The sequence below is a fragment of the Neoarius graeffei genome, chromosome 14 (assembly GCF_027579695.1).
Source record: "Neoarius graeffei isolate fNeoGra1 chromosome 14, fNeoGra1.pri, whole genome shotgun sequence".
NCBI classification, from domain to species: domain Eukaryota; kingdom Metazoa; phylum Chordata; class Actinopteri; order Siluriformes; family Ariidae; genus Neoarius; species Neoarius graeffei.
This window is the reverse complement of record NC_083582.1, coordinates 47,111,952-47,139,491: the sequence shown is the minus strand read 5'-3', so window position 1 is coordinate 47,139,491 and position 27,540 is coordinate 47,111,952. Positions and strand designations below refer to the sequence as shown.

The window sequence follows — 27,540 nt, the reverse complement described above, 5'->3', positions numbered from 1 at the left end:
CTTGTAGGGCATCATAAGAATTTTCCCCGACACCCAATTATTTTTGTTTATTGAACCGAAAGCTACTTAATTTGAATCACAGACTTCCAATTGTATTTTTTTTCCGAATAGAACAATGAAATAACTTCCCAGCCACAGAATGGCCTGGGGTTGTGGGTTTTTTTTTTTTTTTTTTTTTTTTTTTGTGAGACATATTACAGAAATCGTGAGGCCGTCTAGCTTTAATATATCCTCTGGTGGCTTAGGAACATTAACGGTTTGACCAGTTGTGATGTAAATGATGTGGTGATATTGTGACAGAACTACTCCTACTGCCTTAATGCAAAGTAACCAACGGCAAACTCAAACCAATAAGCAACCATTGGCAGATATACACAAAAATCTTATAAATGGCCTCTGCTTGAACAAAACAAATGTTCAGAAACAGGAAGAGAACTCTCTCACCAGAGAGGTGATGCAGCTTGACTCATGCCATGTTGCTAACTAGCTAATGTCTTAGCTTGGGCTTTTCACAATAATGGACTTGTGAATTATGCATCATGTCCGGTCTTGCATGTTTTATACATCTCGCGGAGGTTCGCGCTCTGTAGCATTCCATTAAACACAGTCAGGTGGGAATATGGGATGTATGTAATTTTTTTGTTATGGAAGACTGAGTGAGAATGAAAATTTATCATCTATTCCATGTTGTTTTTACCTTATACAATAACGAATTTCATGTATGAAGGGGGCTGGAGATTCTATTTCTTTTTCTACATTCTCATATGTACAGGTTCTCCAAAGGGTGAGAATTCTTCATTGGATGAGGACAGCAGTGATGGCCTATCTCCTGAACAGCCAGGCAGTCAGGACTCTCCACTTGGCTCTGTCCCTCAGCATTCCCCCTCGGATATGCTTAATCTGAACAGAAACCCCTCACCCACACAGGTACATTCCAGGCTTTCGTTACATCTTGCTTATGATACAGAAAACTAATCAACATGTTGGAAAACATTAAATGTTGCATTTTGATGTTGCGGTACGAGACAGAGGGAAGTTGCTGAAATAACTAACTTATAAATTCCGATTTCCAGTTCCTTACCCAGGCTGCACCATCTCTGATTAATGCTCCTGAGTCCTCTTCCCCACAAAACCTGACCAACGGAACTTCGATGGTTGTATGTGCCCGTCCTCCTACTGGATCTGCCAAAGTCAGTGACCGATAGCACTAACACATTCTTGCAGATCTCTCCTTTATCAAACATTTGTTTACCAATCTCATATTATTTTACTCTTTGTCACTATTAATCTTTGTTCTTCATGCATCATCACTGCAGCACTCCCTGTCAAAGTCTAGTGTTGATCGTTCTGCTCAGCGGACTAAAAAGCCTAAAGAGAACAAACCTAAGGTGAAGAAGCTCAAATATCACCAGTACATTCCTCCTGATCAGAAGAATGACCGTGAACCCCCTCCCCAGCTGGATTCATCTTATGCCAAGATTCTCCACCAACAGCAACTCTTCCTCCAGCTCCAGATCATCAGCCAGCAGCAGCAGCACTACAACTATCACACCATCCTACCTGCACCACCCAAGTGAGTTCAGGAAATTTGTAGGGTTTTATATTTTTTGCTGTCAGACCAAATAAAGAAAAATTGTATAACATTTCCACAGCAAGCAGGAAATGTTAATGTTCTGTCTTTGTACATCCAGACGTCCTTCTGAACAGCAGCAGCAACAGCCAGCCAATTCTGGCCCTTCTCCATCTCGATCACTTTCCTCATCTGCTGCCGCATCCACTCAGAATGGAGCTAATCGTTCAAGCCAGCCAGTGGCAGGAGGGGTCAAGCCAGGAGTACTGCCTGCAAACTTGGATGAATTCAAAGTAAGCCAGCTTTCTAATGGATCACTTTTACAATGCGTTATAAAGGTCAGTACATGATTAGTCTACTTTCATTTCAGGTTGCAGAACTTAAACAGGAGCTGAAACTGAGGGGTTTGACTGTGTCTGGCACTAAGAATGACCTTATAGAGAGACTGAAGAACTACCAGGAACAGAATGGTGGTGCAGCAGTAGGATCTGGACCTGTGAAAACGGTTCAAGTTCTAACTCAGGAAGTGGCAGCTCAGTCTTCCACCTCTGTCCCTGGCACACACCAATCTAAAGACACCAACGGGATGGTGGCAGCCTATCCAGTGACCGTGAGCAGCGGCATCCAAGCTGCAGCCCTGCCCCAAATCACACGCTTCAACAGTACAAGCTCCTCCCCTCCTGTATCTCCTACACCATCTGAACGCTCAGTGGCTGGAATGAGTCCCGATGAGACCAGCTGTAATGGGGATGTGTTTGGAGAAATGGTTGGTTCTGTTTTCCACTCAGGAAGTATTTTATAAATTTGTTTTATAAATGATACTATTGTTCCAGGCTGACGTTACATTTCACATCAAATGTTTCAGTTCATGTTTTATTTTACTGTTAAATGCTACTGGCCCTTCTTCACAAGAAGGCATAATGTTTTATTTAATTATTTAATGTGAGCCTTTCTTCCTAAATAGGTTAGCTCACCTCTCACTCAGCTGAGTCTGCACCCATCCTCAGAACATCCATCCCCAGTTAAAGAGGAGCCTCTTGGGCAGTCATCATGCTGCATGTCCCACCCTACTGCTGTCCCTTCTTCAGCTACTCAGCCTCAGGAGCATCCAATGACAGCCCCACTGGCACCCTCAGCACCTCTGCTGGACAAAGACCAGATGCTCCAAGAGAAGGATAAGCAAATCGAGCAGCTGACCCGCATGCTAAGGCAGAAACAGCAACTTGTAGAGACTCTGCGCTCACAGCTTGAGCAGGGCAAGCGTGGCTCGACCATAGAGGGAATGGAAATAACGGTCAAGGCTGAAGGAGTAGCCCTGGCCAATAGAGAGGCTGTGAAGGTAAAAGAGGAAGCAAGGGAGGACATGGAAACTTCAGCAGAGCCGCAGCCACAACCTCAGAGAAAGATACAAACACAATGTTCTCAGCAGACACTGCTCAAATTGCAGCAAATCCACCGATTGCAGGTGCAGCAGCAAATGCAGTCAGAGCAGTCAAAACAGCAGCAGCCGCAGGCACTACAACAACAGAAGCTGCAGCAGCTCATTATCCAGCAGAGCCAGCCGAAGCAGCTACAGGCCAATCAGAAGAAGCAACAGAGGCCACCAAAACAACAGCAGCAGAAACAACAACCGTTACAGACACAACAGGTCAGTCAGGTTATAGTGAGTAATGAACAATTAGTTAGTATAAAAGGTGTTTAATAATAGCCGGTAAGGCACCCCGGCCTCTAAAATGTGACTTAACACTTCTTGGATAGCTTATTCTTATTATATAAATTAGTATTTGTATTAAACTCGTTATCCCATTGGCTAATTCAGGTGAATTCCACTTTAAATAAAACCAAATATTTCCATAAAACAGTTATTCTGTTTTTATGGCTCTAGTCACTCATGCTGGTCGGCCCTTTTTTTTTTTTTCTCCTCTTCTTTTAAGTCTTAAAGGTAGGGTTAGTAATTTTGTTAGTTTTTCATAATCTTGGGCAAAGTTCTCTTCACTTTTTAGCATAATAAGGTATCTGCTCTAATCTCTGTGGTGCACAAGAGTCTTCAGTATTGTGCAAAAGTCTTGGGCACATAAAAAGAAATGCTGTAGAGCAAAGATGTGTTTAGAAATAAAAAATTTAGATGTTTCTACATTAAAAAAATATTATAAAGAGTGGTAAATGAAACAAAGTCAATATTTGGTGTGACAATCAAATGCTTTAAAGACATTTTAAAGAAAATAGTAGTCTCGGGTATAATTTGTGCAGTTTTATAAGGCACTTAGCTGGCAAGTTTTACTGAGCATCTTGCAGAAGCAGTCCCAGTTCTGCTGGAGACTTTGTCACACTTGCTTCTTATCTTTGCAGCAAAACCCAGCAGCCTTCATTGTTTTTCTGTGTGAAAAGTGGTCTCTTGCATAATATCCTGCTTTCTTTACTGACATACAAACATTTTTGTGTAATATTTAATTTTGTGCTGGAAAACTGTTTTGTAAATTTTAAAATATTTTTGTATTGACTCGATAACAAGGTTAAAAATCTGCAACAAAGTTTCTACTAAAAAATAGGGTACCTAAGATTTTTGCACAGTACTGAAGGGGAAAAGACTAATAATATGGACAACCAGCATCCAGTCAGTCAAGACAAGGAAATAGGCCTGGGCGATAAAACGAAAGCAGTAAGTACCATCGATAGACACTTTATCAATAGCAGTAAGAAAAATTGTTTGATAGTTGAACGTGAATGCATTAAATGCAGAACACCAGACACGGCTTGGAGTGAGAAAATGAGCAATGTTTCCCACAGGTCTTAAATGTACTTATGGTCGTAGCCAGTGGACAGGGCCTGCATTACCTGCCACCGCAAAAATGTTCTGCTGTATGTGATTTTGGATCACATTGGCATCATCTTTTCTTAAGCAGTTTGAAATTTGCTCCACTCGTGTGGATTGGAATCTTCTCTGCTTGAGCTGCTCAGTAAATCACGCATGCTATGTTGTTGGGTTTTGTTTTGTTTGTTTATTTATTTATTTAATCTACTAATTTCTGTTACTGACACGAAAATAGTGACCAAATGTGCGTGGGCAGTTAATGTACTTTTAATATTCAGTTAAATAGGGACTTGAACAAAAGTACTGTTACAAAGCTGAATGTATTGACTGAATTCGGGTACTTCATGTTGTCATGGTAACGTTGACAATAACATGTAACATGCACACTGATTAAGATTGTCTACAGCGTGAAAGCTCTCCCTTCATGTGGTCGGCTATTTGGCCAATCATTCCAGGACAACACAGTTAGAGATGCAGTATATTATGTTCATTATTATTTCTCTATTGCTCACAGAACATTCTCATTCTTCATACTTATCTGGCAACCCATTTTAACAGGTAGTTTTTGGCGACCATTAATATTCCTGGGCAGCAGGTATTCTGACATTTTAGCATGCTTTATCAAAATGGCATACCCTGGTTTAATGTGTGTGTAGACGAATTTTATCATGTTTTCTGCTACAGTTGGGGTTATGCAGATAGGTTATTTTGATTTAAAGTATGACAGACCTATAGGTATGGGTATAAATTTGGATTACTGGTCTGCTATTCTGATAAAGTATGCCAAAATGTCAGAACACCGGCCCAAGTAAAGTCAGTGTGTGGGGAAACACTGCAGGCAATGAGGAAGTTGTTGATAAAAGTAAGGTATTTTTTAATTCAAAACAAAGTGGTTGAATTCAACCTTTGTTTTCTCCTGGTAATATTAAAAATGGGTGATTAAAATTATCAATAATTATCAATATCAACTGAAATGAGCCATTTTAGTGTGAAATTTTTCAGCTAGATCACCCAGCCCTACAAGGAAGCATCTTTACAGACCGCCAAAAATGCCCACCTTCTTGGATTTTGTTTTTGATAGAACATTGAAAGAAAGACTTGTATTTGTCTGAATTTTAGCTTAGCTTCAGTTAATTACTGCCCTTTACTGTACTTTAATCCATGGCTTTTTTTTCATAGGTCTCCCAAGTGTTTGTCAACCAGCAAAGTGGTACTCAAGTGACCACATCGTTCCCACTGGATCTTCTCAAAGCTCATCCAGCACCCACTCTTGTCACCGATGGCAATGGTAACCATTATCTCATTGCACTTACCAATAACAGTGTGGATAACCGGAACAGTGAATCTCCACAAAGCAAAAGCAATGGACGCATCACCCTGCAGGTAATGTGTATGAATGCATTGACCTATGGAAATGTAGTTTTTATGCTGTTAAATAGATTCGCTTATTCTGCATGATTTATTTCAGAGAATGCAGTCCACACCTGTCAGGCTACCCAGCCAAGCGGCTAATGAGGATGCTCATCCTGTGAACAAATCCCTACAGTCTCAGAAAACTGCTCCTGTCAAACAGCCTACTTCGAAAGTATGTGAATAGGCATTTAACACTGATAGAGTAGTATGGGTTGTTTAAAAAATGTTTTGTTACATCTGGTAATTTGATGGAGTGCTTTCTATCATGTAACAAATTTAGCTGATGTCCCTTTTGAACATGCAATACATTTAAATTATTGCAGTATGTAACGAGTCTTAACTCTGTTTCCAGGTACAAAAGGCAGGATTGCATTTAGAAACGCCTTTTATTCAAGAGTCAAGTGAGTCAGTATCAGCCCCGCCCAGTCTTCATCCTTTTTTCCTTAGTGAGGAGTCCCACCCTCTCATCGAGCCTAGCTCCCCTGCTTCACTCAAGGTACAGTATTATCCAATCCAGCCAGCTTTGCATTTCATCATCTCATAACATCTTAACATTTCCTGTTTCACGTCTCATTTCCCCTTTTTGTATGCCACCCTTTTCCTTTTCCACCATGATCTATCTCCCTCTCTTGCAGGGAGAGGTGTGTCCAAGTTTTGACCGACACACTTTATTTACACCTCCATCTCCAAAACGGGAATCCCATAACCCCCATCATGTCAAAGTACGACTCTCTCTTTGCACTTTGTTCATCTGCATCTGCTTTGTCTGCTCCATTGCTATATTTTAATGTTTGTTTCTCTTTTCCTGATGGCAAATCAGAGCTATAGATTAAAATAATATTCTTATTCCCACAGGAGAATTGTTCCAACAATCACCATGTCGATGATTTGTTTGACATTCTCATTAAGAGTGGAGGTAAGAAAAAAAAATTCTTAAAATATGTTTTGAAATATGATTTTAAGGTACATTTACACTGTAAGAACATTTTCAGGAAGCCAGGAACTTGAAGCATGGTTTCTCTGGAGGAATCATGATCAAGGTTGGCTCCTTGGCTGGAGCTTGATGAAAAATGCATTTATTTTATTTATTTATTTTTAGTTCCCATTCTTGATTGGTCACCGTTCTGTGTCTCAGAAATCGTATATAATTTACCAGCTGGGAGGTCCGTGTCGTGAAATACCGTACTGACCGAGGCCCTCTGGGCCAAGGTCAGTATTCAAGGCTGAGGTCACGGTATTTCACGACACGGACCTCCCAGCTGGTAAATAAATTTTTTTCTTTACTTTACCAAATTCTGACAGAAAACGAGAGCGCCCAAAAGGGAAACCGAGCCGAGCCGCCATTTTGAATCCTCATTCACAGCTGTAATGCAAATTGCTTCCTCCTCGGTATACAAGTGCACTTTCATGGCAGGAAAAAAACTACATTTTGCCGCCTATGTAGTCCCCTATTTATATAAAATTGAGTCATTCAGGATTCAGCTATATTTTTGCTCGGCGTTAGCAAGTAGAGGTTTTTAGCTTTCTCCTGAAATGTTTTATTTTATTTCTTCTTCCTCAGGGTAGTAAAACTTGCTTTCGCTGTGAAGACTGTCATTATCATTATCCATGCTGTAAAATTAATGCTATTTTCCTGAGAAATGCTGGCAAAAATTTATAAGATTTTTGATAATCTTATAAATAAATCTTTATTAAAAAAAGATAAATGTTGACAAAAAAATGCTACAATCTTTGTTGTTGTGAACGAGTGAGTCGCCAGAGGTCCGTAACTGGGGTCCGTACCGTTGGATACGGACCTGCTCGCCAGCCAATCAGAGCGCAGGATTTGATGGAAACCGCACCAAGAAAAAAATAAAATGTCGTATTTGTATAGAAGGGATGAGTGAAAAGAAAAAGGGTGTATTGTGAACTCGCTTCTGGTAGTATGCTGTCCACGTTCACCAAAAAAAAGGCTAAAAGCATGAAATTGCTCTGTGCTCAGATGGCTGGTTTAGAAAAATTACATCAGTGATAAGTCATCTAAGAAAGTGAAATAATAAAGAACAGCAGAACCTTCAGTGTGTTGCTGTACCTTGTGACACAATGACTTGGTTAGTTTGCATCACTTGTTATTTTACATACATGGTCATGGTCCATGCAGTGTAGAGGAATGCAACACAGGAACTCATGTTGTTCTCATAGATTGTTCCAGAACCTTTAGATCTTAAAAAGGTTCTAGCATCTCAGTGGGCGGCACGGTGGTGTAGTGGTTAGCACGGTCACCTCACAGCAAGAAGGTTCTGGGTTCGAACCCAGCGGCCGGTGAGGGCCTTTCTGTGTGGCGTTTGCATGTTCTCCCCGTGTCTGCGTGGGTTTCCTCCGGGTGCTCCGGTTTCCCCCACAATCCAAAGACATGCAGTTAGGTTGACGTGGGGTGGCCTTGGGCTGAGGTGCCCTTGAGCAAGGTACCTGACCCCTGACTGCTCCCCGGGCGCTCTGGTGTGCCTGCTCACTGCTCTGAGTGCGTGTGCTCACTGCTTCAGATGGGTTAAATGCAGAGGATGAATTTCACTGTGCTTGAAGTGTGCATGTGACAAAGGTTTCTTCTTCTAAATGTGCCTATAGTTAATAAAGAAACATGCATTCATAAATAATGAAGAATTTCATGCCTCTTATTATCTGCTGTCTTCTCCCTCTTTCTGAACCAGAAATCTCAGCAGGATTCAAGGCCAATCCAGACCCTTCTCTCTCAGAGCTGCACTCCAACCCCCCCTCTCCTCCATCCTCTCCGCTTCATCTCTCACCCCCCACTTCTCCAACTGCCCCCACCCCTTCCCATCAGCCTCCTGACGCACAGCATCAGTCCTGCTCAGGAAGTGGCCGTCTGGAGGACTTCCTGGAGAGCACCACGGGGTCACCGCTGCTTGGTGTGGAACCTGATGGTCCGCTGACCCTGATCGACGACCTCCACAACCAAATGCTGAGCACTTCTAGTATTCTCGATCATCCCCATTCCCCAATGGACACAAGTGAGCTGAGCTTCTCCCCCCATCCCACCAGCCTGGACTTTGAAGACCCCGTGCTTGATGGTATGGACTGGCTGGATTTATCCATGGGAGGAGGGAGCAATGCGGGAGGGACAGTCCTAGTTCCTCTGAGTTCACACACACCTCCCAGTGTTTTCTCAGCAGACTTTTTGGACAGTTCAGACCTGCAGCTCCATTGGGACTCTTGTTTGTAGATTTGGTCTTAATTGCTTAGCAGATACAATGCAACCTAGCACCTTTACTCGTATACAGTGCACAGCCTTTACACACACACACACACACACACACACGCACCAACATACATGCTGTTTCAAATGCTAAACCATTTAAACTGGTGTATATTTAAGCATTCACTTGCTTAATACGTCTACTAAAGCACTGAGTATTACCCCTTACACTCTGAACCAAACATAAACATGGTACAGTGCACTGTATTCACCTCCTGTCCAAAAAGAGTAACTAATGTATTCTCCCCCCCCAAAAAAAAACCCTGAAAAAACCCTCCAAATAAATGGTTGCACCAGCTGTTGGGGTGACTGTGTAATGAGGGTTTTAAGCTCACACAGCTGGTTGCTTATTGTCCTGAATAAATAGTATTTGAATCCTGCCGATTTTTAAATGTCAGGATTTTCTGGAGATATCCAGAAAGACGGTGTTTAGCTATGTGAGTTACCTCCCATGCCATATTGCTGTCACTCCACCCAATTTTCCCTGCTGGCACTGAGAGACATGGGCACATAATGGGAAGAAGGATTAAGCAGAGAGATACTCTTCACCTAATTTCTAAGACTGGCTTTGGAATAGCTTCCAAAACACCAGTGCTTTTCAACTTTGCACTTATGCTGACCTGACCAGTATTCTGGTCTAAGGAAACCTCCAACTGAAAAAACTCTGCTGGGAACTGGGTTTGGTGATGTTCACCTTGCTCTATGCATTGCTGTATTTGAGGTACATGTTATTGACTAAAGCCTTTCTCTTCACTGATTACATTTAGCTACTGGATGTCAGGTTTGGGATTCAGATTTCATAATATTTGAAAATTGTTATTTTTTAAAAAGAAACAAAAACAAAAAATAAAATACATAAATGAATTTTAGTTTTGCATTATTTTGTGTCAGTTTTGCATTCTCTCTGGTGAGGAAATAACCCGTTAGAGCGCATTTCTTCTTCTGCAGTACCCAACCTGCCCAACAGAGGGCGCAATTTGGCACCCTACATGAGAACCAGAGGTGTTTTGCCTCTTCGTAAATGGGCTATGTGCTGAAACACTGGTAACATTTGAACTTTTTGCCCGCTCAAGCAGCAGAAAGGACTTGGAAATGTGTGTTTAGAATTAAGGATGTGGACATCTGCACATTAGCAGGTTAGCAGAACTATATACTGCCATGCAGAAGATTTAAAATTATAACAGCAATTCTGTTCCCATATACTGTTTAGTACAGCAGTGTGTGTGGTATTGTATGTAACCTTAGTTCAGTGGGTTTTTTTTTTTTTTTTTTGGGGGGGGGGTCAGAGATATTAAAGAATTTGTAACCGTTAGAATAATTTTATTCTGAAAATGACCATGTAGTGCAATGTACAAATAAGTGACTAAGAATTTTTTTTTGCCATATTTTGCTGTATACAGTTCTTCTATAACCATGGTTAGCATATTTGTTATACAGACATTGAGTTCACATTCTGCACAGAAACACTCAGACTGATATATATATTATACACTATGAGTAACTGTCATATTCAAACAGGTATTTAGGCATTGGTAGAGGGATTTGGCAGAGATCTGACCTTTTAAGGGCAAAATTGATTTTGTTACACATTCGGTGCACTGTGTGGTGCCCTTCTTTTGACATTTTCAGACCAATTACTAAATTTTACTACAAACCCTTTGCATTCGGTCTTTTGTTTTTGTGCCATTACAAACATTTTCAGCTTCGATAATTTCTGAATTGTCATCACTGTCCTCTAAGCATTCAGTGCAAATATTGTAGCTCTAGATATTACTACTTTTGCTAATAAGGTTGCATACAAGATTTACTTTTAATTGTTCTGAAAAGCCCTTAATTAAAAGATTATTGTAATAATTGTATGTACACAAGATATAATGGTATATACATAACATGTAATACAGTTCAGATAAAATGGTTCTTCATAGGTTCTTTTCAGGATCATTGGATATTTAAGGGTTTATTTTTATCTCCCAAAAGGGGTTCTACTTGGAAACCTTTCTGACAGGGAAACACTCCATCATATCTCAATCTCTTACAAAGTTGTTTTACAAGTGTAGCGTAATCTGTAATTCACATGCTGTCCACACAAATATTCATGTGTAGAATCATGAAATGTATATTTAAGGTTACAAAAATGCACAAATGTGATGTTCACAGAGTTAGGAGGTCTGAGCAAATGTTAATACTGGAGATTATTGGAAGCACTTTATATATTCTGAATACTACAAACATTTTATAAATTGTATAAAATTAAACAGTCTTTGTTGTTGATAAAATGTTCTTGAAATGCAGAAATCTACGAGGAATCTTTAACGTTCTCGCCACCAGCCTATCCCTAGATTTCAGGATAATCTTGTGAGATTCTAGTCCACCACAACAGGTGAGTCAGTGTTGGTTTAGGAAATGGATGCACACACACTGCTTAATCCTGGTCATAAACTGAGTTAAAAGGTGAGAAGGTGGAAGTCACCTGTCACTAAAACTCATCATTTCACCTTTGCATAAGTTGTATTTAATAATGGAGCAACTTGATTCTTCATCTGTCCTTGCAAACTGGCATGTCACAGTTGTCAGAGGTCTGGTGAGATCTCTGAGCAAAAGTGTCTTGCGCATAGTGGAAAGAGATTTCACAGTTCCAGATTATTGCTCTAGGTCATAAGATCAACAAATGGGAATTGTAATTGGAGATGTCTTCCCTTGCGGAGAGCTGGATGTGTAAGAACAGTTCAGGAAAATGTGACTCAGCATCACAGTGAGGGCTCAATTGCTTCTGACTCTCATAAGGAGGAGCTCAGATGAGACTTGGAGAAAAGAAATGAGGTTACTGACTACTCTTGTATTAATTTACAGTATGACCACAATGTAATATGTGTAATCTGTAATACTATAACCTGCAGACTGTTTTAGCACTGCCTTTTACTGACCACATGACCCAAGAAAACAAGGAGATCTCATAAGCCCCACAAAGAATGTGTCCCTCTAGCTTCAGTTTCACGTCCCAGGCTTCTTACGTACGTCTTTGAAGGAGACCTGATCAACACCTACTCAATTCAACGTTGCCTTCTGCCTGGGGTTAGCCGAACAAATGAATTATATTACTATGTGGAGTTTTTCTCAATAATGAATCCCCAAAATGATGAATAATTCACACTGTCATCACCTGTGAAGGTAGACCTAGGGCTGATGTAATGGTGGCATTATCTCTGTAGCATTAATGTAATCTTCAGGAGCATTCTAGTGTTCCAGGCTGCAAACTTCTGTCCTGGCTCTGTGCTTGTGGGACAGTGTGCTATAGCAGAGACATAAGGAACAGAGGACAGAGACTGAACTTTTGAAGCCAGAGGAACCTGATGGGAAGCTAAGCAGCTGTGGTAAGAGAGCTATATCATTGGTGTGTCTGTAAATAAAATGAAACAACTGATGACTCTTAGACAGTAACCTCTGTCTTGCTGTTGGTATGAAAGCTCTTCTGTTTCTGAGGGTAGGGTGAAGGTCCTTTGTAGGACATGGGCTGTGAGAAAAGCTCAGGAAGCATCTCTGTGCTGTATTGCCTTCTGTTGGCGTAGGTCTGCCTGCGACTAGGGTGTCCAGGGTGTGAGGTCTGCCGATGGACGTGTCGGTTTACTGAGTCACACGCTGTGAAGCTTGAGCTTAGGTGTAAGGAATGAGTGTTGGTCTTTCGAATACAGCTCCTCTCAGGTCGGTTAGTGGGGATGGAAATAGAAAGAGCAGAGTGGATGTTGTCATGGGAAGGCAGAGCCTGGTGCATGTAGGGCTCATCTTGATGGAAAAAGGACTTGTCTTTTTGGTGCACTGGGATGGGTTGAAATGGTGCAGGAGTAGTTTGGTATTGAGAAAAGTCCATAAGTGGATAGCTCTTATAGTAACCTCTGCTGGCTGTATCTGCTGGGAGATGGAGAGAGATAGAGAGAAGTTTGAAGAGAACTGGCCACACTAATAATTGACAAAGTCCCTTGAGGTTTGAAATGAAATCATGAACTTCGTAAACTGCCAGTTGAGCCCTTTTGCCTTGGTGTAATATGGGCTTTACACGGAGTTAGAAATTAAAAGTTCAACTTTTATTATTCCTGAGTGCCATGAACAAACACATGGAGCAGTGGTGTCGTTTCAGATTAGTGCATCAGAGCATTAAGGTCATTCCTCAGACATGAGCTACCTCTCTCTACATGAGTTGACCTGGAAGCTGCTCTCTGTCTCTACTCATTATGTTCTCAGTGTTTATTTGTTTAGGTTTTCACTGTTGGGGAGGAAGTGTACTCGTGCCAATAGATTAACTGACGGTACAATGAATGGCTGTACTGACTCTTGTTAGAACTTCCTTTCATGGCATTGTGCTGTAATATCTATAACTACTGTAGTTATTCATGAAAATAAAATGCTTTCTTATGGATGAAACCGTATGTCTGTTCCCCCCCCCCCCCCAACACCTGCAATTTGCGCTAAACACTGAGTGTTTATTATTGTCCCCTTAGTATCCTGACTTAGACACTCAGGTTTACAGATGCTTTCAAAGGTTTATCACAATTTAGCATCATTGTGTCAGCTGCTTTGTGAATTCTATCAGATGAACAACGAGCTAAAGCTGGCTATTAGGTTTAAAATTTAGTCAACTGAAAACTGGTAAATGTAATGGCATTCTACATTACATATTATGTGTTACCTTAAAATTAAGTTTGCCAGTTCTAGTAAACAAATAATACAATAATCTAGAGCTGCTAATTTCCACTGTCATACATACATGTACTACTTGAATGTGTTTCTTTATTTGTGTCAGTTGATAAATAGGGTATGACATAAAACCACAAATAGAGCCATTATTTGTATTTATTATATTATACATATCAAGCTTGAAGTATTTAGCTGCAAAAGAAATTGACAAAACACTTTGCAATCAAGCAGAAAGTGCTCTGATAAGAGCTTATTAAAGGCACAGGATAACCTGTTATAGCTCTCTGGTTCTTTTTGTGTCAGGAAATAGTGCTGATTTGACGTTATAACTGAATCAGCATTATCATAGATACTGAGTGAGATATAGTAACTATAACTCTGCATCAGGTGTCTTGAGATGTGTTTCAAGTCCTGTTTTATAAATTGGTATGTGTAGCCAGTGCCTGAAAACCCTAAGTTTTGGTAACAGCTCTGATACAAATGCTGCATGAAGTAAAAACTCTATGAAAGGCTTTATATAATTCTTTGCTGCCACAGAATGTTAAATCAAATGAATAAATGATAACTGAACTGCATGATAACCATCAAAAGGATCTGATTAAAATGTAAATAGCACAGTAGAGCTAGGCTGGGTTTCTAGTATTCCAATGATTGACAGACCATATTCATCCAGTCTCTTACCAACAGCCTTCAGTGAGGAGTACTTGTTGTGTGTGAGGCCAGAGAGACTACTGTTGCTTTGGGGATGAGTGTGTCCAACTGTCGGGCTGAATGCTGTGCTGCTGAGGTGATACTGCTCTGGAATAGGAGAAAGCAAGAGCAAGTGACTTTTGTAGCTTTAAAAACATGTCATATTACTGATTAATCTGTGGTTAGTGAAATTCATTACTTTGTTGCCGACTTGTCTACTTTAAGATATTTTTGTGCTCCGGTAGACCCATCTTCAATTTATGTTAACTTACTGCAGTTTTATTTTTTGCACATATTTTATTTAAACCCTCCTAATGGGGTGAAATAAATGCCAGAGGCAGTGAGAACCACATGGGCATCTTGTATACCAATGAAAATGAACAGAAATTACAGGTAAATGTCTGCCAGTAAAGAAAGTAACATATTACATAATAGCAGAGCATTTTTTAACATAGTTACTGGGAGACCAAATGGTCTCCTAGTCAATGCCAAACCAGCTTCACTGGGAGACCAAATTTTAAACCAAGTTATGTCTTATCATTTGGTTCAATCAGTTGCAATTAATTAACCAAGTACCATGTAAGTATACATTTAACAAGGAAAACTTGGCACTGCATTAACTATGTTGATATTATGCTGGCTGAAACGAGGATTCGTAATGCGGCAATTTGCATCACAGAATATGCCGCAGCGGTGTAGCCGCATGGACTCTGGGGCCTGTGATTGTATTGCCCAGACCAATTGGTTTCCTAGTGGAAAATCCTTAAAAAATGCTCTGCATAATAGACCACTTTTCAGACATAAAATCAATGCTGGCTCAGTGATTTAGCTGCAAAAACAAGCAAGTGTGATAGTCAAAGTCTCAAGAAGAACTGTGGCAAGTTCTCCAAGATTCTCTAAGCTTGGGGCTTTTTCTGCTTAGAAAAAAAACTCGTTAGCCAATTTCCTTATACAACTGTACAAAGTGTAACTGAGATTACTGATACATTGTAAGCATGGGCGCAGATAGAGGGGGGACGGGGGGATTCGTCCCACCCAGATTTAAATTCACCTCGTTCGGTCCCCCCCACTTATAGGGAGGAAAAAACGTCTATGCTGTCTTTCTTTGCATAAGGCAAACCTCACGGAAAAATCAAAAGACTAATTACCATTCGGTTTATTGAGGTGCACAGCAGTACAGACATAGTTGCAACAGCTCACATAAAACAAAACAAAGACTGATATTCGGTTGGTTGAGCTGCACAGGTTGCGAGCTCGAGCTTGGTTGCTATGGTTACCCACAACAAGTTTGACAGGCATATCGGGGACAGCTCCTAGTTCAGGACCCCAACACGGTATGATGAAGGGTGCCAAACCGAAAAGGCAGAAAACGATTGCATCGTTTTTTAAAAAAACAACGACTGTAAGTAAACTGTGCCTTACTTTATCATATCATCCTGCAATTTTTTGATAGTCTGTTCAAAGTAATGTCGTAGTGAAAGTAAAATCATACGGAGTAGAGATGCCTTTCTGGTAGCCTCCTTCTTTCGGTGGTAGCCTGTAGATACAGTGCTCAGAAGGCAGTTTTAATGTTTAATCTGGTGTTCCCTGCCATAATTTCAGCGAGCATATTGTTTCATAAGGAAACTTTGCGAAGAGTTGTTGACTGACTGCCGTTCACGCAACACACAGGCATAGTTAGAAAGTCAACACATGTTGACAACACATGGTGGGGTTGGGGTTGGTTTGCTGGCAGCTTTGTCCCCCCCAGTTCAAAAAATGTATCTGCGCCCCTGATTGTAAGAATATTAGGTTGTTACACTTAATATTACATTTGTTTAGTGCTGTTTCCAGCTCTTTATAGTGTATATTTGTGTGTAGAAAATTTTGATTTGATTTTGTACAGTGGTGCTTGAAAGTTCGTGAACCCTTTAGAATGTTCTATATTTCTGCATAAATATGACCTAAAACATCAGATTTTCACACAAGTCCTAAAAGTAGATAAAGAGAACCCAGTTAAACAAATGAGACAAAAACATTATATTTGGTCATTTATTTATTGAGGAAGATCCAATATTACATATCTGTGAGTGGCAAAAGTATGTGAACTTTTGCTTTCAGTATCTGGTGTGACCCCCTTGTGCAGCAATAAATTATTAAATTCTGCAACTAAACGTTTCCGGTAACTGTTGATCAGTCCTGCACACCGGCTTGGAGGAATTTTAGCCCATTCCTCCATACAGAACAGCTTCAACTCTGGGACGTTGGTGGGTTTCCTGACATGAACTGCTCGCTTCAAGTCCTTCCACAACATTTTGATTGGATTAAGGTCAGGACTTTGACTTGGCCATTCCAAAACATTAACTTTATTCTTCTTTAACCATTCTTTGGTAGAACGACTTGTGTGCTTAGGGTCATTGTCTTGCTGCATGACCCACCTTCTCTTGAGATTCAGTTCATGGACAGATGTCCTGACATTTTCCTTTAGAATTCGCTGGTATAATTCAGAATTCATTGTTCCATCAATGATGGCAAGCTGTCCTGGCCCAGATGCAGCAAAACAGGCCCAAACCATGATACTACCACCACCATGTTTCACAGATGGGATAAGGTTCTTATGCTGGAATGCAGTGTTTTCCTTTCTCCAAACATAACGCTTCTCATTTAAACCAAAAAGTTCTGTTTTGGTCTCATCCATCCACAAAACATTTTTTCAACAGCCTTCTGGCTTGTCCACTTGTTCTTTAACAAACTGCAGACGAGCAGCAATGTTCTTTTTGGAGAGCAGTGGCTTTCTCCTTGCAATCCTGCCATGCACACCATTGGTGTTCAGTGTTCTCCTGATGGTGGACTCATGAACATTAACATTAGCCAATGTGAGAGAGGCCTTCAGTTGCTTAGAAGTTACCCTGGGGTCCTTTGTGACCTCGCCGTCTATTACACGCCTTACTCTTGGAGTGATCGTTGTTGGTCGACCACTCCTGGGGAGGGTAACAATGGTCTTGAATTTCCTCCATTTGTACACAATCTGTCTGACTGTGGATTGGTGGAGTCCAAACTCTTTAGAGATGGTTTTGTAACCTTTTCCAGCCTGATGAGCATCAACAACGCTTTTTCTGAGGTCCTCAGAAATCTCCTTTGTTCGTGCCATGATGCACTTCCACAAACATGTGTTGTATAGATCAGACTTTGATAGATCCCTGTTCTTTAAATAAAACAGGGTGCCCACTCACACCTGATTGTCATTCCACTTATTGAAAACACCTGACTCTAATTTCACCTTCAAATTAACTGCTAATCCTAGAGGTTCACATACTTTTGCCTCTCACAGATATGTAATACTAGATCATTTTCCTCAATAAATAAATGACCAAGTATAATATTTTTGTCTCATTTATTTAACTGGGTTCTCTTTATCTACTTTTAGGACTTGTGTAAAAATCTGATAATGTTTTAGGTCATATTTATGCAGAAATATAAATTCTAAAGGGTTCGCAAACTTTCAAGAACCACTGTATGTCGGACCTCACATACGCTGTGGAACTATATGCATAACAATTTGTAACTGTGGTTAGTGCTACAGGTACCCTTTCCATCATGTGATCGAATCCTGTTGTCTTTTCACAGCTACAGTAAGTGTAATTTTCTTACTTTTTGGAGTCCTTTCAGAACTCTGTGGCTGCTAACTTGATTGCATTAGAACAATCAACCCAATCTGCAGCTATCATTGATACCTCAATCCTGGCAGTGGGATACCTAGGCCAGAACATAGGGTTTCTCTCTGCCAATCTGGTTTCTTGATGACACCAAGTGTGGCATAGCCTGCAGTGCTGGACATGTGTACATCAACCCTGTGAAATGTACCCTGTGAGCTAGACAAGAGAGCAAGTTTCAGAAACTAGAAACCAACATGGACAAAGGGACTGGACATATGGCACCCTCAAATCGCCACAGCCTAGCTCATCATTTCAGTGACCACATCAATTGTTTGGGCTTTGTACAAGCCCAAAGCACATAGTCATGTTCTCAGGACCCTTGGGTCAGGCCCTGCTGAACAAAGATGCAGCTGATAAAAGCAACCCCACCATTTGGAATAAGGCATTTTAACCAACATTGCCTTACAAAGACAAACATTCAGAGTGAATATTCTACACTTCAGCTTCTCTTGACCACCACACATGTTTTTGAAATGTCTTCAGTTGGTCATGTCACCTCTGATGGACTGAGGTATAAAAACACTGCAATATTTGGACAATAGTTTGGTAATTGTCATTGCAAGGTTTCCAATACAGAAGCCTACAATACTCCAATAAACCGTATTATGAACGATGTATTTAAAAAATGTCAGCAGACTAATTTCTAAAGTTCCAGATAAGTTTTATGGTGTTTTGATGAATCAAGGCATAAAAAGCAAGGTTTGTTCTGATTAATTTAGGACACTTTTTACCCATGTTTTATTATTTATAGCAAATGTACTAACAAAAAAAATGTGTTGCAATATATTCACTATATTTTGTGTCCAGCTCTACTAGACAATATAGGTTGACTTAACTCCAGTTTGGGTGACTCAAGTAGACTTACCTTTAGAGTATCTTGCCATTTTATCAGGTACACCTATCATACTACCATGTCAGTGTCACAGCTCTGCTAAGAATGGGCCATCACCCCAATAACATTTAGGTGGGGTTTACATTAGACCGTATCAGCGGATCATCAGATTAACGTTTTTAAAACGATTAGTGTGCACACAGCAACGCCAATACACGATTTGCGTGCACATAGCAACGCCAATACACGGATACGCTCGGCTCCGCAGGCATCCTGCGCTCCAAGTCACTCCACCCTGAACAGCGAGTGCCCTCTGGAGGGTGCGCACTCCGGCCCTGCGCAGCTCACAGAGCGCGCGAGTATAGCGCACGAGCAGTGATTTGGGACTGAGCCGCTGTGTGTGTGATCTCAGTGCACGTCGGGCATGCGCGTCACTTACCACTTGCAAGTGGAAGGATGGCAAGCCTAAAGACAATCATAACTACACAATGGGCAGTATTTGCATCAGTATTTGCAGTATTTTCATACTTTTATACTCTTTAATGAAAGGTGATACAAGGCGGAAGTCCGCGCCGTTTTTCAGCAGTCGCGTCACATGACCAACGCCAGCGAATCAGGAAGGTGGATGTCACAGTGACGTTGTCCAATGACGACGCCAGCTAGAGCTCAGCACAGCGTATCCGCGTATTCTCAATGTTTACACAGCACCGGACCAGACACGATTTGGATTGAATACGTGGACCCTGGCGGATTCCCGTTTCCCGGCGTTTTAATGTAAACGGACAGTGCATCCGCGAAGAAAACGAGACAGATATGGTCTAATGTAAACTTGGCCAAGTGGTGGCTCCTTTTGTTCTGATGGGAAAGGTAGACAAATTGTACATAGCAAAAGATGGGGGACAGACAGCAAATCATATGGTAGTTGTACCTAATAAATTGAGCAGCAAGTGTGTGTATTACAAGTATGTTTGTAATGACCAGCACATTAACATGAATTTTTATATTTGTCCTCTGTGAAGGTTATAAAACTCCATAAGTAAGTGTTGTGGTAAACCAGCTTGACGGAGCATAATTTATTTTCGTCCTTCTGCAATTTATGATTTTTAATTTAGATTATGCCCCTTTTTCTTCTGTTATGGGTTTGAATGTATGCATGGATCTAGGTTGTGAGAAAGTGCTCTAGTGGGGAAGTCTGTAGTTCAGCAGCATCTCTGAATGAGGACACAACAGCCTTACAGACTATAAAAACATCACTTAGGAGAACTATTTGCATCTTCTGAATAAACAAATGTGTACTGAGACTTGTGGTCTTACCTATTCATATATTTAGAACTATGGTAATAAAATATTTGGTTTCCAAATAAGCCTTGCTATTTGTTTGTCTCTGTGTATGATTATGCTCAGCAAAACAATCAAATAAAGTAGATTATAATTTTGTGCTACTTTTACAAGGTGATACTAAAAAAAAAAAAAAGGCACAAACACTAGGGACAGGTTTAAATTTGGTGTCTTTGCTGGTTTGAGGCATAATAGTGCTGTTTTGCTCTGCTTGCCTGCCATGTCATATATTGACACACAAATGTGGCACAGGCCACGCTGAGAGCTCTGCTCCAGTCTGAATGGCCTACTTCCACACTTGTCTGCTAACATGGACAGGCCACTGATTCAATTAGTGAATGTTGGCTGCTGTTTTACTTCATGTTTTCCATTGATTATTAGTCATGTCTCATTAAACATAGCACTGTGGTGAGCTATGATCAATGTGCACAGTGTTTTTTCCGGGCCAACCTGCATCATATCTTCAAAGAATTATGCTACCGCTTCCTGTTGATGGCAAGGAAGATATTTAGTTTTCTAAAGGAAGGCTTACAAAAACCACAAGCACATTCTTCAGTGCATCAATTTGTTATATACCTACTATTTAGATATGCATTATGAAAACAGCACAGTAAAATTGTGGCGGAAATATGAATTTAAAATTCTGAATTTTATACCTTTAGCATCAACATTTCTTTAAGACTAAGCAGCCAAACAATTAGAGCTATAGTTGTTGTAGGTCTATATTAATGTCTTATTAGGTACACAAATGACAAGATTAATGTTTCTATGCTTTTATGATCAATGATTTTTATCTCATCAAGTAATTTATGAAATTAATCTAGCTACGAGATATTTTCCTATTTTTGAAACCTAATTTCATACACTGAAACCTGTTTCATATACTGCAAAACACCCTCTGGACAGAGTGGTAAAAGAAATCCATGCTTGAACCCAACAGCTGTAACACTACCGGCACCATCCACATTTGCCATTGCCTCTCTCTAAGCCAGCCCCCTCCACTGTTTGATAATGATGCAGGATAAAAGTAGGGGTTAATTAGGCAGCTGTCAGACCAAGGCATATCTCAGGAGCCGGGTCTTTTTCAACCCGAGTAACTTCCATCAGACTGCATCAAAGTAAATTTATGATTGTGCTATACAAAAAATAAAAATGTCCTCATTAAGTGTTATGAAGTAAATCAAAACCCTTTTTTTAAGTCCTGGTGGGTTAATATTAGGTGTTTTTTTCCCCTTCTTCTCATGTCCTACTTACAAGATTTATTTTTGAATTTCCAGAATACAAAATATTGTGGGAGTTTGTTTGTTTGTTTTTTCAAAAAACACCCCCACCCCACCCCGGAAACACAGAGCTACTGAGTCAGGGGTATAACCTTACAGTCACGGCATACAAACACATACAAGATTAACTGTTTATATGCTTATAAGGCAAATATCCATCCAGGTTTTGTTTGTTTTTGAATTTTGGGTTTGAATGTAAACCGAGTTGGACATTGTGTGTGTGCAGTAGAGATACGGAACAGAAAGACATGGTGTGTGTGTGTGTGTGTGTGTGTATACTGCTACTCACTGTCCTCAGCATAATCCCATCATCTCACACTAGACGCAACTATTGTGCCCTGAAGCTCTCAGACCCATTGGACATGGCTGTAATGGCACACTAACAGGCCTTCTATGCAGGAAAGACTGTGATGAGGAGCAGATGGGCACATGTGCACATTTATTAATGTGTGCATCAGGCCACCCTGCATATATGGATCACGGATGGATCCACACATATTTTGCACACTCATAAACATGAGCATGAATTCAAGCTCTTGAATATGAATTCAAGGACATTAATGCCTAGATAATTGTCAGGGCAAACTCTGTGTGTATGGTGATCACTGCATCAGCTCGGACTCTGCGCAGATATCAGCTGTTAATGAAGATGAGTGAGAGAAGCTTACGTATTGATTGACATACAGTGGTGCTTGAAAGTTTGTGAACGCTTTAGAATTTTCTATATTTCTGAATAAATATGACTTAAAACATCATCAGATTTTCACACAAGTTCTAAAAGTAGATAAATGCCGCTTTTCCACTACAAACGCGGCTGAGTCGGGCTGAGCCGTGCCGTGCTGAGTCGGGCTGAGCGGGGCTGTTGGAGTTGCATTTCGACTACAACCGCGCTGAACCGTGCTGGCTGGAAGTGGGTGGACACATTGGGTGGAGTTAGCGAAAGTGGGTGGACGTCAGGTGATGTCGTTAAGCAGCGCAAACAGTGACAGTGAGCTTTTAAGCGGTAGTCTCACGACCCGAATAGTAAACAATAAACATGGAGGACATGGAGTCGTTAGTGTTGCTGGTCTTGGTGCTGTGGCTTGTTGTCACCGACAACGCCAACAGATACTGGCAAGAGCGTATAGATGAGGCGAGGCGCATAAGGCTTCAGAAATTCTCGCAATTCGTAATTCTTCTCCTTCCGGGTTTGCGGTGTTTACAGATCCCAGCGCGCTCGCGGGGCGTGTGTGGGCATGTGAGGACACTCCTCCTCACCAATCAGTGCACAGGGGAGTGTCTGCTCACGCCCCCAGCCTCACTCGGCTCGCTTTGGCTCGCTTCAGCCCCACTCCAAAACCGTGCGAGTTTTAGGGGCTAAGCAGGGCTAAAACGAGCTGAGTTGTGCTGGTTTTTGGTAGTCGAAACGCGAGCCGTGTCGGGCTGAAGCGAGCTGAAGTGAGCTGAAAAAGGGTAGTGGAAAAGGGCCAAAAGAGAACCCAGTTAAACAAATGAGACAAAAATATTATACTTGGTCATTTATCTACTGAGGAAAATAATCCAATATTACATATCTCTGAGTGGCAAAAGTATGTGAACCTCTCGGATTAGCAGTTAATTTGAAGGTGAAATTAGAGTCAGGTGTTTACAATCAATTGGGATGGCAATCAGGTGTGAGTGGGCACCCTGTTTTATTTAAAGAACAGGGATCTATCAAAGTCTGATCTTCACAACACATGTTTGTGGAAATGTATCATGGCACAAACAAAGGAGGTTTCTGAGGACCTCAGAAAAAGCGTTGTTGATGCTCATCAGGCTGGAAAAGGTTACAAAACCATCTCTAAAGAGTTTGGACTCCACCAATCCACAGTCAGACAGATTGTGTACAAATGGAGGAAATTCAAGACCATTGTTACCCTCCCCAGGAGTGGTCGACCAACAACGATCACTCCAAGAGTAAGGCGTGTAATAGACGGCGAGGTCACAAAGGACCCCAAGGTAACTTCTAAGCAACTGAAGGCCTCTCTCACATTGGCTAATGTTAATGTTCATGAGTCCACCATCAGGAGAACACTGAACAACAGTGGTCTGCATGGCAGAGTTGCAAGGAGAAAGCCACTGCTCTCCAAAAAGAACATTGCTGCTCGTCTGCAGTTTGCTAAAGATCATGTGGACAAGCCAGAAGGCTATTGGAAAAATGTTCTGTGGATGGATGAGACCAAAATAGAATTTTGGTTTAAATGAGAAGCATTATGTTTGCAGAAAGTAAACCACTGCATTCCAGCATAAGAACCTTATCCCAGCTGTGAAACATGGTGGTGGTAGTATCATGGTTTGGGCCCATTTTGCTGCATCTGGGCCAGGACGGCTTGCCATCATTGATGGAACAATGAATTCTGAATTATACCAGTGAATTCTAAAGGAAAATGTCAGGACATCTGTCCATGAACTGAATCTCAAGAGAAGGTGGGTCATGCAGCAAGACAACGAGCCTAAGCACACAAGTCGTCCTACCAAAGAATGGTTAAAGAAGAATAAAGTTAATGTTTTGGAATGGCCCAGTCAAAGTCCTGACCTTAATCCAATCCAAATGTTGTGGAAGGACCTGAAGTGAGCAGTTCATGTGAGGAAACCCACCAACATCCCAGAGTTGAAGCTCTTTTGTTCAGAGGAATGGGCTAAAATTCCTCCAGGCTGGTGTGCAGGACTGATCAGCAGTTACCGGAAACGTTTAGTTGCAGTTATTGCTGCACAAGGGGGTCACACCAGATACTGAAAGCAAAGGTTCACATACTTTTGCCACTCACAGATATGTAATATTGGGTCATTTTCCTCAATAAATAAATGACCAAGTATAATATTTTTGTCTCATTTGTTTAACTGGGTTCTCTTTATCTACTTTTCAGACTTGTGTGAAAATCTGATGATGTTTTAGGTCATATTTATGCAGAAATATAGAAAATTCTAAAGGGTTCACAAACTTTCAAGCACCACTGTATACACGTTTAGTATGTCTCATCTCATCTCATTATCTCTAGCCGCTTTATCCTGTTCTACAGGGTCGCAGGCAAGCTGGAGCCTATCCCAGCTGACTACGGGCGAAAGGCGGGGTACACCCTGGACAAGTCGCCAGGTCATCACAGGGCTGACACATAGACACAGACAACCATTCACACTCACATTCACACCTACGGTCAATTTAGAGTCACCAGTTAACCTAACCTGCATGTCTTTGGACTGTGGGGGAAACCGGAGCACCCGGAGGAAACCCACGTGGACACGGGGAGAACATGCAAACTCCGCACAGAAAGGCCCTCGCCGGCCATGGGGCTCGAACCCGGACCTTCTTGCTATGAGGCAACAGCGCTAACCACTACACCACCGTGCCGCTCGTTTAGTATGTATTTTATTTATTTAACTTTTCATCGTTCAGTGTGGCCTTAAATGAACATTATCACATTTCTGCATCACCTAAAATGTCTGTGAAGATTCTCAATCATCCAGGTCATAGTAAACTGTGGGTGGTAGAAATGGGCAACTGGACTTGCTTGAAGATTCTTGAAAACGTTTCACCTCCAGTGTTGCCAGATTGGGGGGTTTTAAGTGCATTTTAGCGGATTTGAACATGTTTTGGGCTGGAATACGTCAGCAGTATCTGGCAACACTATTCACCTCTCGTCCAAAAGGCTTCCTCAGTTCTGTCTGACTAATAGGGAGTATCAGATATTTATCCTCTCCTGGATCAGAATCAGAATTCTGATGACCAGCTCATCTAAGGTGTCATTGACTACGTTTACATGCACGTCCAAATCGAGCTGCTGTCGGTAATCGAGCAAAGGGTCCCAGCAGGGGTGCCAGAGAAATCCAATCCTACATGCACAAGTGAAATCGGGCTATTGTGCAAGGTGCATTGTGCACCCGAGCCACACGTGGCGCTACACGCCCCATCGTGTTGGTACACTTCCGGTTGTCGTCATGAAGAAGAGCTATAGTGTTGCCAGATACTGCTGACGTTTTCCAGCCCAAAGCATGTTCAAATCCGCTAAAATGCATTTAAAACCCCCAATCTGGCAACACTAGCAGTTCCGTGTTCAAGCTGTTAGGCTTGCTCTAACAGACTGTATGGCTACAAACTGTCCGGCGCAGACCACTGTTTTGTAAGACAACTTATTTTGCACAATAATATTTTTCTAAAGTCCATTTTTTGCTTACAAAAAAATATTTTTTTTGCTTACAATTTAACTTATGTCTTAATAAACACACAAAAAGTTCAATTGTTTTGTTTTTATTGACATTCTTCAGATGTTGGACATATATATATATATATATATATATATATATATATATATATATATATATATATATTACACATACACATACATACACACACACACACACACACAAATACAATGACTTGTTTATGTACACAATTCACAGCTATGCAACAGCTGTACAGATGTATTTGGTGATACAATAAGTGAGCTAAATTTTAACAGTGCAAACAATGCCACAAAAAGAAAAGATTCATGCCGTTGTCATGATTCGTTGTCATGCCGACCGAGGCTGTTGTGTTTCCCGCTTGTGGTCTCGTCACTCGTCACTTCCGGAAGTAGCTCGACAACTAGCTCGATAGGGTATACATGCACTAATGTAGCTCGGCAGAAATCGCATAAACTAGGTCGTGTAGCTCGATTCCGAGAAATCAAGTTCGGTTCAATTTCAGCCGAATTAAGGTGTATACATGGCATTTTGAACTTCGATTTCAGTCGAGCAACGGCAGAAATTCGATTCTCTCTATGTGCATGTAAACGTAGTGACTGAGGCATCATGTTGGTGTGGTCTTCCCAGATGGCTGGGTGTACGCCAGGACCCAGCTGTTTTCAGTGACTCACAGGAGGACAGAGAGAGTCAGATTGCCATTGATCACCCTAACGGACAATCCTTTGATCACCCTAATGACTCGCCGTTCACACCCAGCCTCCAGTGACCCACACCAACATGATGCCTCAATGACACCTTAGATGAGCTGGTCATCAGAATTCTGATTCTGATCCAGGAGAGGATAAATATCTGATACTCCCTATTAGTCAGACAGAACTGAGGAAGCCTTTTGGATGAGAGGTGAAACGTTTTCAAGAATCTTCAAGCAAGTCCAGCTGCCCATTTCTACCACCCACATCACCTAAAATATATACTTATATGGTCAAAAGTATCTGGACACCTGACCATTCCATATGTATTTCTTCTCCAAACTGTTGCCACAAAGTTGGATGCACACAATCATATAGGGTGTCTTTGTATGCTATAGCATTACAAGTTCCCGTGTACCAGGCCTTCTCACCCAACATCAGTGCCTGATCTCACTAATGCTCTTGTGGTTGAATGGGCAAATCCCCACAGCCATGCACCAAATCTAGTGGAAAACCTTCTTCAGTCTGAAATGGGGTGTTCAAAAATCACATACTTTTGGCTACATAGTGTATAAGCAAGTCTGTGCTTATTTAACAGATATTGTAAGCATGCATTTTGCACAGTTCCAAACTGATGATTATAAGCCTCACTAATATTAGCCTCACGTGTAACTGTGATACTATAGAACTTCAGACTACGTATATTTGGGGAAATTATGTTCATTTGATTTTTTTTTTAACCAGACTACTTTAGTCACTACATGATTCTATGAGAATTCCTGTCTGTGGTGGTAAGATTTTTTTTCATGCTGAGGGATATGATAGGGGGAAAGAAATATGTACTGTAACTAAGGTTGTAGATACTTGCTTATTTTCTGTGGGGAGCTTGGCAGAGGCAGGAGGGGGGATGGGCAGGAAGAAGCATAGAAAAGAAGAGCATTGCTAAAGTAGAACACTGAGGGATGAAAGAAAGTTTACCTGACAGAGAAGATGAAATGGGGGCAGAGTAGAAAAGGGCAAAGAAAGAGGCTCCTGAAACACTGTAACTTCTTAAATAATACAACCCCAAATCAGAAAAA

The 27,540-nt window shown here is 41.1% G+C and overlaps 2 protein-coding genes across 7 annotated transcripts in view; one reads left to right on the top strand and one right to left on the bottom strand.

Annotated features, from left to right (window-relative positions):
• Nucleotides 1–9,912, top strand: part of mrtfab (myocardin related transcription factor Ab) — a 50,549-nt gene extending 40,637 nt beyond the window's left edge. For 5 of the 6 annotated variants that reach the window (XM_060939826.1, XM_060939824.1, XM_060939827.1 and 2 more), the window contains 12 exons: nucleotides 773–927; nucleotides 1,074–1,190; nucleotides 1,317–1,573; nucleotides 1,692–1,863; nucleotides 1,941–2,336; nucleotides 2,535–3,218; nucleotides 5,562–5,765; nucleotides 5,851–5,967; nucleotides 6,148–6,291; nucleotides 6,431–6,517; nucleotides 6,651–6,711; nucleotides 8,483–9,912. In XM_060939826.1, the coding sequence (XP_060795809.1) occupies nucleotides 773–927; nucleotides 1,074–1,190; nucleotides 1,317–1,573; nucleotides 1,692–1,863; nucleotides 1,941–2,336; nucleotides 2,535–3,218; nucleotides 5,562–5,765; nucleotides 5,851–5,967; nucleotides 6,148–6,291; nucleotides 6,431–6,517; nucleotides 6,651–6,711; nucleotides 8,483–9,015 (2,927 nt within the window). In that variant the 3' untranslated portion in view covers nucleotides 9,016–9,912. The remainder of the gene's footprint in view (nucleotides 1–772; nucleotides 928–1,073; nucleotides 1,191–1,316; nucleotides 1,574–1,691; nucleotides 1,864–1,940; nucleotides 2,337–2,534; nucleotides 3,219–5,561; nucleotides 5,766–5,850; nucleotides 5,968–6,147; nucleotides 6,292–6,430; nucleotides 6,518–6,650; nucleotides 6,712–8,482) is intronic. The other variant, XM_060939825.1, reaches the window with a different exon arrangement.
• Nucleotides 9,913–12,230: 2,318 nt separating this feature from the next.
• shisa8b (shisa family member 8b) overlaps nucleotides 12,231–27,540 on the bottom strand; it is a 40,330-nt gene continuing 25,020 nt past the window's right edge. The window contains exons 3-4 of the mRNA XM_060939834.1: nucleotides 14,419–14,535; nucleotides 12,231–12,954 (exon numbers count right to left, since the gene is read on the bottom strand). Coding sequence (XP_060795817.1) covers nucleotides 12,476–12,954; nucleotides 14,419–14,535 — 596 coding nt within the window. The 3' untranslated portion in view covers nucleotides 12,231–12,475. The remainder of the gene's footprint in view (nucleotides 12,955–14,418; nucleotides 14,536–27,540) is intronic.